This window comes from Urocitellus parryii, chromosome 8 (assembly GCF_045843805.1).
Source record: "Urocitellus parryii isolate mUroPar1 chromosome 8, mUroPar1.hap1, whole genome shotgun sequence".
In the NCBI taxonomy this organism is placed as follows: domain Eukaryota; kingdom Metazoa; phylum Chordata; class Mammalia; order Rodentia; family Sciuridae; genus Urocitellus; species Urocitellus parryii.
Genome location: NC_135538.1, coordinates 54,650,017 through 54,664,061, shown reverse-complemented (window position 1 = coordinate 54,664,061; position 14,045 = coordinate 54,650,017). Strand labels below are relative to the sequence as shown.

Sequence of the window (14,045 nt, the reverse complement as noted above, 5' to 3'; positions counted from 1 at the left end):
GGAGGCAGAGAATTCCAACAGTGCAGCATACAGAAACTGAAGGCAGTAGTTGACTTGTTCATGAGCACTTATTATAAACCTCTAGTTTGGCACTTAACACACTCAGAAATAAAAGTGATAGTAACACTGACATAGACAATAACTGTAACATACTATAATGCTAGGTATCTACTGTTCTCTCTCTCTCTCTCTCTCTCTCTCTTACACACACACACACACACACACACACATACAAACACACACACACAAAAAACCCCCACAAAGTTTACAAAGTAATTAGCAATATCTCTTCACAAATGAGGAAACTTAGCAAGGATTAGAAAAGTCCAATAATTACTAGTCACATTAGTCAAGATTTAAACAGAATCTGGACTTGACAGTCCAGGCCTGTTTATGCTTCACAGCTTTGCTATTTAATTATTGTTCACAGGACTCCCTCACAAGGCTACAAGAACCTTGAGAACACTCAGGCATAGTCATCTGGGGGTACCCTGCACCTGAGCAGAGTAACTGACACAGAAAAGATCTCAGGAAAGTGAAAGATGAGTGAATGAACAGCTTCAAGGAGTAGGGCTGTAGGCTCTCCATCTTATGCATCTCCCCCAAAACAGACCTGTTATTATGCCCAACTTTCTCATGGCTCCTTATTATCCATTTGCCAGATTCAATCATTTGGCTCTGAAGTTCTGAGTCCCTCTTCTTAAAACATAATGACTTCTTTAAAAGTCATAGCTACACAAGAGAAATACCCCCAGTGTATTCTTTAAAATACATGCTGAAAGATATTTTTTTTATTTTAATACTATATTAAAAAATTACTTTTAATAAAAATCATATCTCATTAAAGGGCCTGTTCCTTAAGTTTTAGAGAGAACTCAATATACTGAAGTGTTCCTTGTGCCTTGTTTCTCACTTGGGAGAACTGAGTGAATCCACCACTGCAGCTGTGTTCCTGAGAGAATGTTGCCCTTTGAACAGAAGGCAAAGGTACTTCCAGATGAGGAGCACAGGTGATATGAAAGAACTGAGGCAAGGGAAGATGCTTTTGAGATTTATTTATTCAGAATTCTAACTTATACAAATGATCTAAATTATAATCTTTTGATAAAGCTATAATCTAATATTAAATAAACAACTTACCATTTAATAAGGGATCATCATTCTTACACAGGCTCAAAGCCCCCTAATGTAAAACTAAATGAAAACAATCACCTGTGAGGAAGAACTCCCTACAGTGTTAAAACCCAGAGGTATAGAATGTGTTTTACTATTTTATTATCCCACTTTTCATATGTCCAATCCTAATAAATCTATCCAGAAAAAGCATTAAAATGAATTTTAAATTCAAACACATGAGGTAGGTAGATTGATAAGATGCCTAATAATGCTTATGACTGTGACCTTTAGCTAATTTTTTTTTTGGTAAATTTCATACACACCTATATTCCCAGCTACTCAGGAGGCTGAGGCAGGAGGATCACAAGTATGAGGCTACCCTTGGCAACTTAGCCAGACACTGTCTCCAATTAAAAATATAAAGGGCTTGAGATGTAGCTCAGTGGTAGAGGGCCCCTGGGTTTAATCCCCAGTACCACAATAAATAAATAAAATAAATTACATGCAGACAACTAAAGACATTGATGAAAATATGTACAATTTTTGCCAAAGAACCTGAGGTATACCCTGGTCTTTTCTACTTTTTAGTTGTCTTAAAAATTCTAACTGCAACCTGCTAAAATTGATTTTGTAACCCACTGATGAGTTGTAACTACAGTTTTTTGAAAAACAGTGATTTAAATCATAGAATATGATATATTAAAAGAGCTAGAAAATAATATAAAATTAAATTAAATTATCACCTTTTAAAAACAAACCTGTCCATACAATGGCACTTTTTTTTTTTTTTTTACTAGTTCATTGTAGTGATACAAACAGCAGCATATAATAGTTGGGTTCATTTTGACAAAATCATATATGCGTAGAATCTGATTTACTCCATTTCAGTCCCTGGAGCTCCTAGGCCTTCCCCTGTTTTTCTACTCTACTAATCTTCCTTTCATCTGTTTATTTATTTATTTATTTTTGTGGTGCCGGGGATTGAACCCAGGGCCTTGTGCATTCAAGGCAAGCACTCTACCAACTGAGCTATATATATATATCCCCACACCATTTATTTATTTTTATTTGGTGCTTTATAGGTATACATAAGGGTGGAATTCACATTGTATATACTGTATGTACATTTATATGTACACATAATATGTTTTTGTTAAATTCATTACATATTCCCCCCTTCCCATCCCTCCTCTCCCCCTCTCAATCCCCTTCTTCTACTCCACTGGTCTTCTCTACATCTTTATGATATCATATCCCCTCCCCTCTCCTCATTTTGTTCTAGCTTCCTCATAAGAAAGAAAACATTCAATCCTTGATTTTCTGAGTCTGGCTTATTTCACTTAGCATGATGTTCTCCACTTCCATCCATTCACCAGTAAATGCCAGTTTCATTCTTCTTTATGGCTGAGTAAAACTCTATTGTGTATATATACCACATTTTCTTGGTCCATTCATCTATTGATGGGTATCTGGGTTGGGGTTCCATAATTTGGCTATTGTGAATCGTGCTGCCATAAAAACACAAATTTTGTGTTACAACAAAGCAATACTGCAAATTTATTGATCAGTGATAGAATGACTACCTAGCATGCAAGAAGAACTGGGTTCCATCTCTAGCACCACAAAAATAAAACAAAATAAAATAAAAATCAGGATATGCCAAACATTTAAAATGTTAAAGAAAAAATATAAATCTAGATACATAATAATATCTTGATTATGTTTGAAAATATGCACGCACATGCATAAACAAAGAAACCCAAGGTCAAAAACTAGAAGTAAATATGGTGAAAGTTAACATTTTACATCTGGGTATCATTCTTAGATGTTCAATACACAGAAAGTTCATGCATTTTTCTATGTGTTTGAAATGTGTTCTTTTTTTTAATTTTTTTTTTTTTTAGAGAGAGTGAGAGAGGAGAGAGAGAGAGAGAGGAAGAGAGAGAGAGAGAGAGAGAGAATTTTTTTAATACTATTTTTTAGTTCTCGGCGTACACATCTTTGTTGGTATGTGGTGCTGAGGATCGAACCCGGGCCGCACGCATGCCAGGCGAGCGCGCTACCGCTTGAGCCACATCCCCAGCCCCTGAAATGTGTTCTTTAAAAATGAAAAGAAACACAATAGGAAAAAGTAAAATATTATCACGTGGTACTGAGTGTTACTGGATTTTTAGTTTCTGGGTGATTTGTTTTCCAAACTGCATACAACTCACTGATCTCTTTTTCAGTCTGGAGAAAAAGCTTTGTATTTTAAAAAACAAAAATTTTTAAAGGTAGATAAGGTGTGTTTCTCATGGTAAGAAAAAAAATTAACCCATATTTAATGAACCCCAGAGCACTAGGTTGGGTGTGTTTTTGGTTCCTATACTTCACTTTTAATTTTTCTAAGATTTAGTCAGAGGGCCAAAGTTTAAATGGTATTAAAGAAGTGGGCTCAGTAGCAGAGCACTTGCCTAGCATGTGTGAGGCACTGGGTTTGAACCTTAGCACCACATAAAAATAAACAAAAAAAGGCATCCTGTCCATCTCCAACTTTAAAAAAAAAATTAAGAATGATAAAAATTTTTAAAAATAGTGTTAAATAAGTTATGTTTAAAACACACACACATTTAGCAATTTGATGACGGTAATATTAGTTCTAAAAGAAAAAAATAAACGCTTATGAAAATTGTTTTAAAGCACTATAGTTTGAGAGAGACTAAAAATAGTCTGTATGTCATAGATTTTTATATAAAATTAGCAGGAACACTGAAGGTTAATTTCCATTGACAAAATGACCCAAATTGCATTATTACTGCCATATCTATCCTGAGACTAAATTGTCCTAGACTTGAAACAACTTTTAAGGCCTGAGGTGACCAGCCTTTAGAATCTGGGAGCTGTGGCAGTCATTGACATGGCTCCAGGGCCACATGCACATCCCATTTGAATTAAATTCCTGAGGGACAGCATGACCAAGGAATTGCCTCACCAAAGTCCTCCCGAAGCTGCAATTAGGTTTGATAGGCATGTGGCAGAAGACGACAGGTGCCTGGAAAAAGGAAAAAAGAGAAAATAGAATGGGGGTAGGGTATAAGGTTTGTTGAGACAGGGAAATCAAGACAGGAGCTTTTCAGAATGGTTACTAATCACTAGTAGTTTACTAAAATATGATTGAAATAAAAAATATTTAAAATGATATACTAATACTAATTGATCACATTTGCAGTTAGATGTGCCCAGCCACCTTGGAATTGAACGTACCACCAGAAAATAACAACAGCAAAGATTTTCCCCACTGAAATGATAACTGAAGATTTTTTTAAAGTATTAATGGAAAGAAATGAGGCCATTTAAAAAATAATATATTTATTATACTGAAAACTCTTTAAATGATCACATATAGTGATTTTTATGCACAGACCCCTTTTGTCCACACTTTTTAAAAAATCAATTTAGGATTGAGGCAAAGGGGTAGAAAAATTGAGTGTTGGAATACAGGTATCATTACACTGCGCAGACATGCAAGCCTCACACTACCACTCAAGCAGTGACACTGACTTAAGAGCTAATGTGCTGTGAATTACACTTCCCACTACCACAGCCCGTTTGTGCAAAGAATAAATCAACCTGATGTGAATGAGTGTTTCCTAAGCACTGAGTGCTTTTCTGAATGCACAGTCTCAGTTTCAATAGACTCTGTCACTCAAAAGCAACAAAACAGCTCTCAGACTAATTTTGTATCATTTTCTATGGTTTTACTCACTCTTGTAAGTAGTTATGTTTTTATAAAAAGAATGCTTCAAAGTAAGTAATGAGTATTTAGCTCTTGAAGTATTGGTCCTCTTAGCTAATGAAGGGATTCAATTGTACAAAATCTAGAATATTTGTACTTGAACAAATTGAAAAAGACAAAAATGTAGAAGGTCATTTGATTTTCATTTACATAACACATTACTAAGAGACTAAAGCCAAATGCAAAAGACACAATAGCAGATGGAAGCCAGCAAAACTCAGCAAGTTGGGGGGGAAAATGATGTTATACTTTACAGAGAAACAGATAATACCTCAAGGGCATGTTAGGGGGAGGGAGGAACTGCAAAGCAAATACAACAGATTTCAGCAGGAAAAGTGTGTTTAAAACATTACTGAAAAAATAAGACATAAAACCATATTACTGCAACATGGTGGTTCGGAAGTGCAAAATTTTTAAGAAAATCTCATTTATTTTTCAAAGTCAACATAATTCAAAATACAGGAGGCCAAGACAAAGGGAACTACAAGGAACAGGAGTGACAGAACAGATAACTTATGTTCTTTTTCCATGTAAAGAGTTTCCAACAGAGAAAAGATCCCATGATTGGCTGCCTAAGTTCAAACCCATTAGCTCTCATAATCACAAATGTTGCCACCCAATTAACATTAAGACCTTATAGATGTCTAAAATAGCCACCAACAGAGGCAATAAAAGGGAAGGATTACTATAATAGGAGCATCTTTCAAATTATGTGTGTCAACAGAAAAACATGATCCAATTTTTTAAAGTTTCATTTACATGGCACTTAATGAACAGGATGGCACCTATTTAATGAGGATATACCAGGAATAAATTACATACAGGTTATCTTAGCAATGTAAGTCTCAAAAAACATTTGCTCTATTCTGGCAAGTTAAAGAGAGTCTGGGAAGCTCCCTGAGGTAGAATTTCTAATTCACCACAGTGTCCCCAGTTTTTATGTGTGCCCTCTCATCTGACTGAACAATAATTGTTTGAGGTAACTGTCATCCAGTTTTCTGGTAAGGATACTGAGGATCACAGGGATACTTTTTTTTTTTTCTCCCTATCAGTTACTGTCATCAGATATACTACATATTTATAGAATATAATTTATTTTGATGATTTGTCTTGACTAATTGCATGTCTACTTGACTACAGTTGATTTCCAGTGCTTAAAATGGTGCCTGGCATACAAAGATATTCAATACATTCTTGTTTAATGGATTAATAATATATTCTGCCTGAAAGTATAAAGCTGTATAGCATGGGTTCAATTTAGATGTCTATCACTGGAGTTCATATTACCCCAAAGTGGAAATAAAGAATACAGCAGAATTAAAATTCAGAGAATAAACAGGAAATATGACTAAAAATTAGGGCTTTAAAAAGTGCCTTAGGCTCAGGATGCTGAGGCAGGAGGATCTCAAGTTTAAAGCCAGACTAAGCAACAGCAAGGTGCTAAGCAACTCAGTCAGACCCTGTCTCTAATTAAGACACAAAATAGGGCTGAGGATGTGGCTCAGTGGTAGAGTGTCCCTGAGTTCAATCTCTGGTACCCCATGCCCCAAAAGTGCCTTATGGGCAAGATGCATGAAAAAAAATTAAGTTTATTTCTCTTGAACACCTTCTTGAAATGTCTTTTGATTCCAGGCCTGGTGTATTGAGAGCAAGACCAACAGAGGGGTCTTCAGGCATGTTCAACAAGTGTCCCAGGCAGCACAGAGCCAGGGTACCAAGGCTCATTAAACACAAGGCCACGGGAAGTCTTGAATAGCCCCCATTCACACAGATGCTGAGAAAAGTCTGCAGTACAGTGAAAGTGCTGTCCAGGTTAAAAACCAAAACTAAAAAAATAAAAACAACACCTCACAGACTGTAAGAGTAGCCAGGGTCTAGCCCACAGCCAAGGAATGTTACACTGAACGAGGATCTGCACAGGCCCAGCTTGTTACCCATGGCACTGTGCCCTTCTGGTGGTCTGTGACAGCTGATCCTCTAATATGGCCTACAAATTCACAACTTTAGGGAAGAAGATCATAATTTCTTTGTTCTTTTCTGAGTATCTTGGGTCCTTTTCTTAAAATTGGGCAGAACGTGAATTTCTTTACAGAAATAGTTGAGTGAAAGGCAACTCAGTTAACAGAAATAATTTAAACAGTTTTTATTCCCAGAAATATATTAAAATGAGACACAAAAAAATCTGTATTTGAAACCTAATTACTTATGAGGTTTGACTTTTTGTTCCCATCCTAATAGCTAGATTTTGTCCTAATTAATATTAAAATAGTCTTTAAAAGGCAAAAAAAGAGTAAAGGACAGCACTATAGCTACAACGTCTAGAAAATGAAAATACTGTTGTCATCATCAAGCTTTGCCTCATTAGGATGCTGTTTCTGAGTTATCCTTCCTGAAAAGTTGTTGGGTATGAGCTGAAAATGATACCCTTTATTTCACTAGAAATGAGAAAAAAGTAATAGAAGGTAACTCACATAATCTACCCCACCCCACAAACAAGGCAATGGAACTTGAGAACATCTACCTGCATATCTTTTTGACTGATTTTTTGATGTAAGGTAATTATGCAATGGGGTGGAGGAATGTAGGAAATAAGCTAATATTTTTACAGTGAGTACCATGAACTACATAGTTCACATACACACCACACACACACTATATCACCTCCAGTTTATAGGTGAGAGTTAATGCTCAGAGACATTAGTTTCTTGTCAAAGGTCAAAAGTAAGTTGGAAGCCAGGCAGTGGGAGTGCATGCCTGTAATTCCAGCTGCTGGGAAGGCTGAGGCAGGAGGATGGCTTGAATCCAGGAGTTTGACGTCAGCCTGGCAACATTAGCGAGATCTTCTCTCAAAAAAATTTTTTTTAAAGAAATTTTTTTTTTAATTAGGAAAAAAAAAAGTGGGAGAGAAAGAATTCAAAATCAGAATGATCTGTGTACAAAGCTGCTACCTTAATTACTAGTTATTTGTTAAAGTTCTTTGGTTCCCAGAGACAAGTAATGCTAAGGCATGGATATGACTCCAGAGTATAAAGGGAGACAGAATTTAGTAGTGAAACAATCAAGCTAGGTTTTGTTTATAGGTATAGTCTTTAACAATCACTGGAATATCAAGCAAAAATAAAACAGGTATTATGGATAATTTTTAAGCTCTATACCTACCCAATTTTTTAAAAATCCACTATTTACATTTCCTTATTTCTTTCTTTACATTTATTTCACTGTGTTGACCTGTAGCACAACAGATCATATTTCTTTCTTTTTTGGTTTTGAGAAAAAGGAAAAAAAGTTTTATTGCCTTGCTAGGAAAGGAGAAACACGGGGGACTCCTTCCCAGAGGCTGTGATTCTGCCCATCAGAAGGAACAGGAGGTTTTTAAAAAGGTGATCGAAGGCGACATTCCATGTGTTCTCTGTTGGAATTGTCATCCACTTGTTAATTTGAGATATAGTAATTTCTGAGATGTTCTGGTACCATCCCCAAAGTCGGGATTACTGCATTCCTATGGTGGGTGTGTACTCAGGGACAGATAAATCTGCCTAAAATGGGGAAAAAAAGGTAATCCTGTTTTCCCTGAGATTGGGGGGAGGGAAATTAGAGAGGAGCAGGGAGAGAGAAAGAGAAAGAAACATGTCCATTTTAAAAATAAGTTGCAGTGGCAGAGCAGAAAGGGCTATATTCAAAGCATAAAGTGGACCACTGTTGCACTTCCCAACTGTCAATTTCTGCGTTCCATTGCTATGAAAAAAATGGGTGATGACATCTCCAAACTGCTTCCTGCTAAAAGAGGTCGAAGTTAGGGGAAGTAACAAAAAGTCCTTGTTCTCTATCAAGTGGGGTGTGGACAGTTAAGGGTATTCAGCATCAGAGCAGTCCAGAGGTCCACAGTGGCAGATGGCAGGTAACTGGACAAGGCATACATAGGGCAGAGATTATGCTAAGACAACAATAAATAAGACAGCAGAGTGTTACTTTTTTTTTTGTAAACAATTAGTACAAAAGCAATTAGTATTTCAGCCTGTCTCTGAAAACCATGAAGATAGTAACTCATAATTATGTAGGTGAAAAACAGAGTTTATCAATGTAGGAGGTTAGTAAGATTTGTAGGTCTATGAGATCAGCTCAAATTAACTCAGGACAAACTTGCAACTTTGTGATCATTATTATTAGGCACTCCCACACAAGAATCCTTCCTTTATATCCTCCAGCTTTACTTACTTTTGGAACAGATCAGATTTCTATACTGAAACATTTCTACCAATCCAAAGGTCATTTTATCACAACAAATAACTAGTAAATAGTCCAAGATCCTAAATACTGCTCATTGATACATTAGGAACTCAATCATGACCACTGTGTTCTAGAAATGTAAAAGTGATAAACCCAAATAATATAATACCTGATACTAATTGCAGGCACTACTAAGAACTTTAAAAGATTTGTTTTTTAATTTACTTAAACCCTACACAAGCTTACAAGGTACTTTTATCTTACAGGTATTTTTATCTTAATTTACAGGTGGGGAAACTAAGACCCAAAAAGGCAATAAGTAAGTGGTAGCAACATGATTCTAACCCCAGCATTAGTAAACAACAGCCTACAGTTTTTTCCCCAGTCTCCCTTATAAAAAGTAATCTCAAACTAACAGAAAAATTGCAAGTACATAACAATGAACTTTTCTCAAAGCATTTAAAAAGCAGTTGCTGATTGGTAGCTCATCACTCTGGAATACTATAGTGTATAAATCCTATAAAAAAGAACATTCTCTTAATAACCATAATACAACCATCAAAAATTAGGAAACTAACTAGAATACCACTACTGTTTAAATCACAGACCTCTTGATATGTTTCACCAATCCCAATAGTATCTTTTAAGGTAAGAAGGATCCGTTCAGAATTATACACTGCATTTTGTTGCCATGACTCTCTGGGTCCCTTTAATCAAGAACAGTTTCTTAATCATCCTTTTAGTTTTGTGGCCTGGACAATTCTGAAGATTACAAGCTACCTATCTTGTAGTAGTTTTCTCATTGAGGGTTTGTCTGACATTTATTTGGGATTGGATGCAGGCTATATATCTTTGGCAGGATGATCACAGAAATGATGTTGTATTCTTCCCATTTCAATTTCAGTTTGTTCCATAACAGCACAATTTCAATCTGACCATTTGAGTAAGGTAAAATCACCTTCAAATATTTTACATTTAAATCAATGCCTAGTGAATGCTTCTAACTGTTGCATATTATTCAAGAGCTGAAAAGTGCTGTATAATATAAGAAATAAACATAGTCCTCACTGCATACTCTGGTTCCCATTCAATCTGATTTTAAAATATGATATTTTCACTGTGCTAACTATTGCCTACATAAAAATTATAGTAGTTAAAATTTCAGTGTGATCATTTTGCACAATTACTTATCTGAAGAGTCTAACATTCTCATACATCTAAAAAAAAAAGCAATTATTCTCTCTCTGCATTTTTCCAAAATGTTCCTTTAATTAACAATAGTGAGATCTAATAATTTCCTACCAAACAGCATAATTGGAGCCATGTATTGCCATATATTTCTAAAATAACCTGTCAGAGAAAAATAATTTATTTTATGAGACTTTAGGGAAGTGGACTGATAGGTTAAGACTTTTGAGAAAGAAATTTCATGAATCAGAAATTTGGTGAACTTCACTAATTCAGAGACCTATTGAGTTCCATTACACAATATCACAATTTAAAATGTTGCTAAAAACATATTTTGTATTAAAAGCAAACTTTCATAATAAAATGCAGCAAAACACTTCTTTTTCAAAAAGATCAGAAAATAAGCCTTATTATTAAGTTGTTATGAGTTTATCTAAATTTTTTTTAACTTTGTAAGGATTGACCATCTTCTAATTTTCCAGTACTGCAGAAAAGATTCACACAAACTGTACTAAGTATTCTTACCTAGGTAAGTAGTAAAAAAAAAGAATAACCTCAGTTTGGCATTTATAGAAGAATACATGAAAATAACATGGATTTACTCCCTTTTTTAATATACTGAACTCAGTAGAGGATTCTAAAATTCTACTAAAAATTCTCTTTTTTGGATACGTAATTTTAGTACAACTTATGGTAATTACCATCTCATTTGTTTTATTATGCTGCAAAACAGTTTTCAAAATCCTGGATGTAAGAGGGCTATCAGAATACATGGATTTTGCTTATTATGTTCACCAATAACTGAACAAAATTGGAAACTACTAGAAATGATGGTGGTAGGGGCAACAGATGTTAACACCAAATGGTCGTGTACAAACTAGTTCTGACAGAAAAAAATTAATCTGGCTGGTTGACGGAGAGCAGTGGTTTTCAACTTGGGGTGATTACCCCCACACACACACTTGTGCCAGTGGACTTTGGTAATGTCTAGAGATATTTGACTATCACAACTTGAGGGGTTAGTACTGATGTCTAGAGGATAGGGGCCAGGGTTGCTGGTTCTGATTATCCTACGACATACCTAGTAGTCCCCTATCACAAAGTGCTAGGGTTGAGAAATCCTGATTTAGAAAATGTGTGTACTTATAAGACTTATCCTGTAGGATAATTATGATGCCTAAAGATAAACATATAGCATATAAAATATTGCTGTGTGTTCAACATGCACTAGTTATTACTATTATCAGAATTACTATTGTTATATATACAGTCAATGATTTTTGACTTTACTAAATGCTAGAATAGATGCAATCCTCTTTTATCTGCCACCAGTGCAAAAACATGAATAATTTTGAAGACATTGAACAATAAAGAATTTTTTTAAGGAAATGACAAAATACTTTAGTCTACATAGACATCATCTTTGTATAAACAAAATTGTACACAATCATTCTGGATTAGGAAAAATTAATTATATGTAGATTAGTAAGAACAACAGAAAAGCATGTATTTTACTTCTTTCTTCCCTAGAATAGTGATTGATTCCCAGGAATATCAATTGATTTTAGTGTTTATAACAAGGTATATTTAATAGCCACACTTTTAAAAGTCTGAACCATTTTGTTTAAAGCTAAGTACTCCCCTGCTATAATTTTTCTCATATTAGCTAATATGACAGAAATAACAAAACATGGTTAGCCACTGTAATTACATTACAGCCGCCTTTCCTCCTCAAATACCGTATGATTACATTTGTTACTCTTCAGACTCCTTTTGATTATTATACCAATAAAAAGTTTTTTCTGAAAAAGCAAAGTATTTGCCTATAAAAAGATTATTGGCACCACTCAATAGGATAGCATTAACATTTTCTCCCCAGTTTCTGAAAATACCAAAGATTCTCAAATTAAGAGCCCTTCAATGTAATTCATGAAATCCTGATGCAAAATATCAGCTTAGACATAAATGAATTTTACTGAAAAAAGACTTTTAGAAAAAAAATCACTGCACATTTTAAAATGTATTTTTTCTATTCTTTTTCTCAGAAAAAGCTTATGACTTTAAAAGACTGGAGAATTTAAGCAAACACTAAGTGGTTTTAGAAATGTAGTTTCCATGGCAACCAACATGGTCTTCTTTATATAGCATTATAAACAGATGGTAAAGAGTGGTCATGTTTGTTTCTTTGCCAGTATATCAATAAAACTGCTGTAATACTGTATTGAATATACTTAAACTATTTAATAAAATGTAATATACTAATCACAAGATGTAGTAATTCAAATGAATATAATTAACTAGTATCTGGTGTTTTTATTCCTCTCTTTTAATAAACACATGAAGATCTTGAACAGTGAAGTCACTATATTCCACAGAGTCAACAGTCTTCCTTGGCACAATGTTGTATGGTTGTACAAATGTTTTCTCGGCACTTGCCATGCAGGGCATACAACCACAAATATGAATCTGATGAGGAACAAATAATGGACTGAGATAATAAAATTGGAATCGTGTCCAAAATTATATTCTTTTGCCATTTTTTCTTACAGAAAATGAGAAATTAAGAAACATGAAGAGTCTCCTTACAATAAATGATAGATTGTAAAGCAAATTGTAAACTGTTTAAAAATCAGATTCCATTCCATGTATATAGCAGTGGCTTTTAAAAATACAGGTGTTCTGAATTCCACCGTGGTAAGTTGCTAGGTACTACTTATTAGAAAACCAAAGCAGCCAAAAAACTACAAATGTGATTAATCTTGTAGTAAAAGTTTGAACAGGCAATTTCTGCATGTATTATCAACCCATTATAAGCAGTGACCCTGTATCAATAAGGAAATCAGTTCCAAGGAACTAGCCATGAATCTAAGGCTCCACCAGGGCACCAGGAAACCTTATTAAGCTCAGTTGAGAGGCCTTGTATTTTCCAAGCAAGGTTGAAGAATGCTTACCTTTGAAAAATTCAGTACAATATTGATTATTTTTAATTATATAAATAGCCATTTTTAATACAATTACAATATTTGGTAAATAGTACTTTTAATATTTTGGTTTTTTTTTAAAGTTGTAGTTGGACACAATGCCTTTATTTATTTTTATGTGGTGCTGAGGATCAAGCCTAGCACCCCGCACATGCTAGATGGGCACTCTACCACTGAGTCATACCCCCAGCCCCTGGTAAATTGTACTTTGAAATTCTCCCTCCTTTAAAGTTCTACTCAGGTATCTATCTTTAAATTTGCTGATTTGTACCACTTATACATTCTTCCTATACTTCTTACACAAAATTAAGTTCATTAGAAGTGAGGTATTTCACGGTTCAGGACAATCCCTGTTGACAATTCAGAAAAGAAGTACGTATATTTATAAAAGTAAATTTAGATGATGGGACATATATTATGGCTCAACTAAAAAAATTTTTTTTCAATTAAAAGATTTCATTTAGATACTGTTTACATTTGACTCGGAAAAGGGAAAATGTTTTCTAAATTATCCTAGATAAACTACTATGCCATAATGTAAATTTAGAAATTATTAAAGCCTAGGAAAGCATCTCCTTTTTCATGTGGGGCTACACCATCTCCCATCCTCGAGCTCATCCACCCAACAATCATGCCTACCTCCAGTGAGTGATCACTGCCTCAGTGGCTGAAAACTAGAAGCCCTTTTCACAGGGTCTTCAGTTTGCCGCCTCCTGTGGAACTCTCAGTATGGAACACTATTTAGAAACTAATTGCTC

General features: G+C 34.8%; 1 protein-coding gene across 4 annotated transcripts in view; it reads right to left on the bottom strand.

The window, feature by feature from the left end:
- Positions 1 to 14,045, bottom strand: part of Pdss2 (decaprenyl diphosphate synthase subunit 2) — a 268,265-nt gene that overhangs the window by 169,373 nt on the left and 84,847 nt on the right. For 2 of the 4 annotated variants that reach the window (XM_077801684.1, XM_077801683.1), the window contains exons 2-3: positions 4,088 to 4,147; positions 2,550 to 2,624 (exon numbers count right to left, since the gene is read on the bottom strand). The exons of 1 other annotated variant lie outside the window; for it this stretch is intronic. In XM_077801684.1, the coding sequence (XP_077657810.1) occupies positions 2,550 to 2,624; positions 4,088 to 4,147 (135 nt within the window). The remainder of the gene's footprint in view (positions 1 to 2,549; positions 2,625 to 4,087; positions 4,148 to 14,045) is intronic. One more of the 4 variants, XM_026389653.2, reaches the window with a different exon arrangement.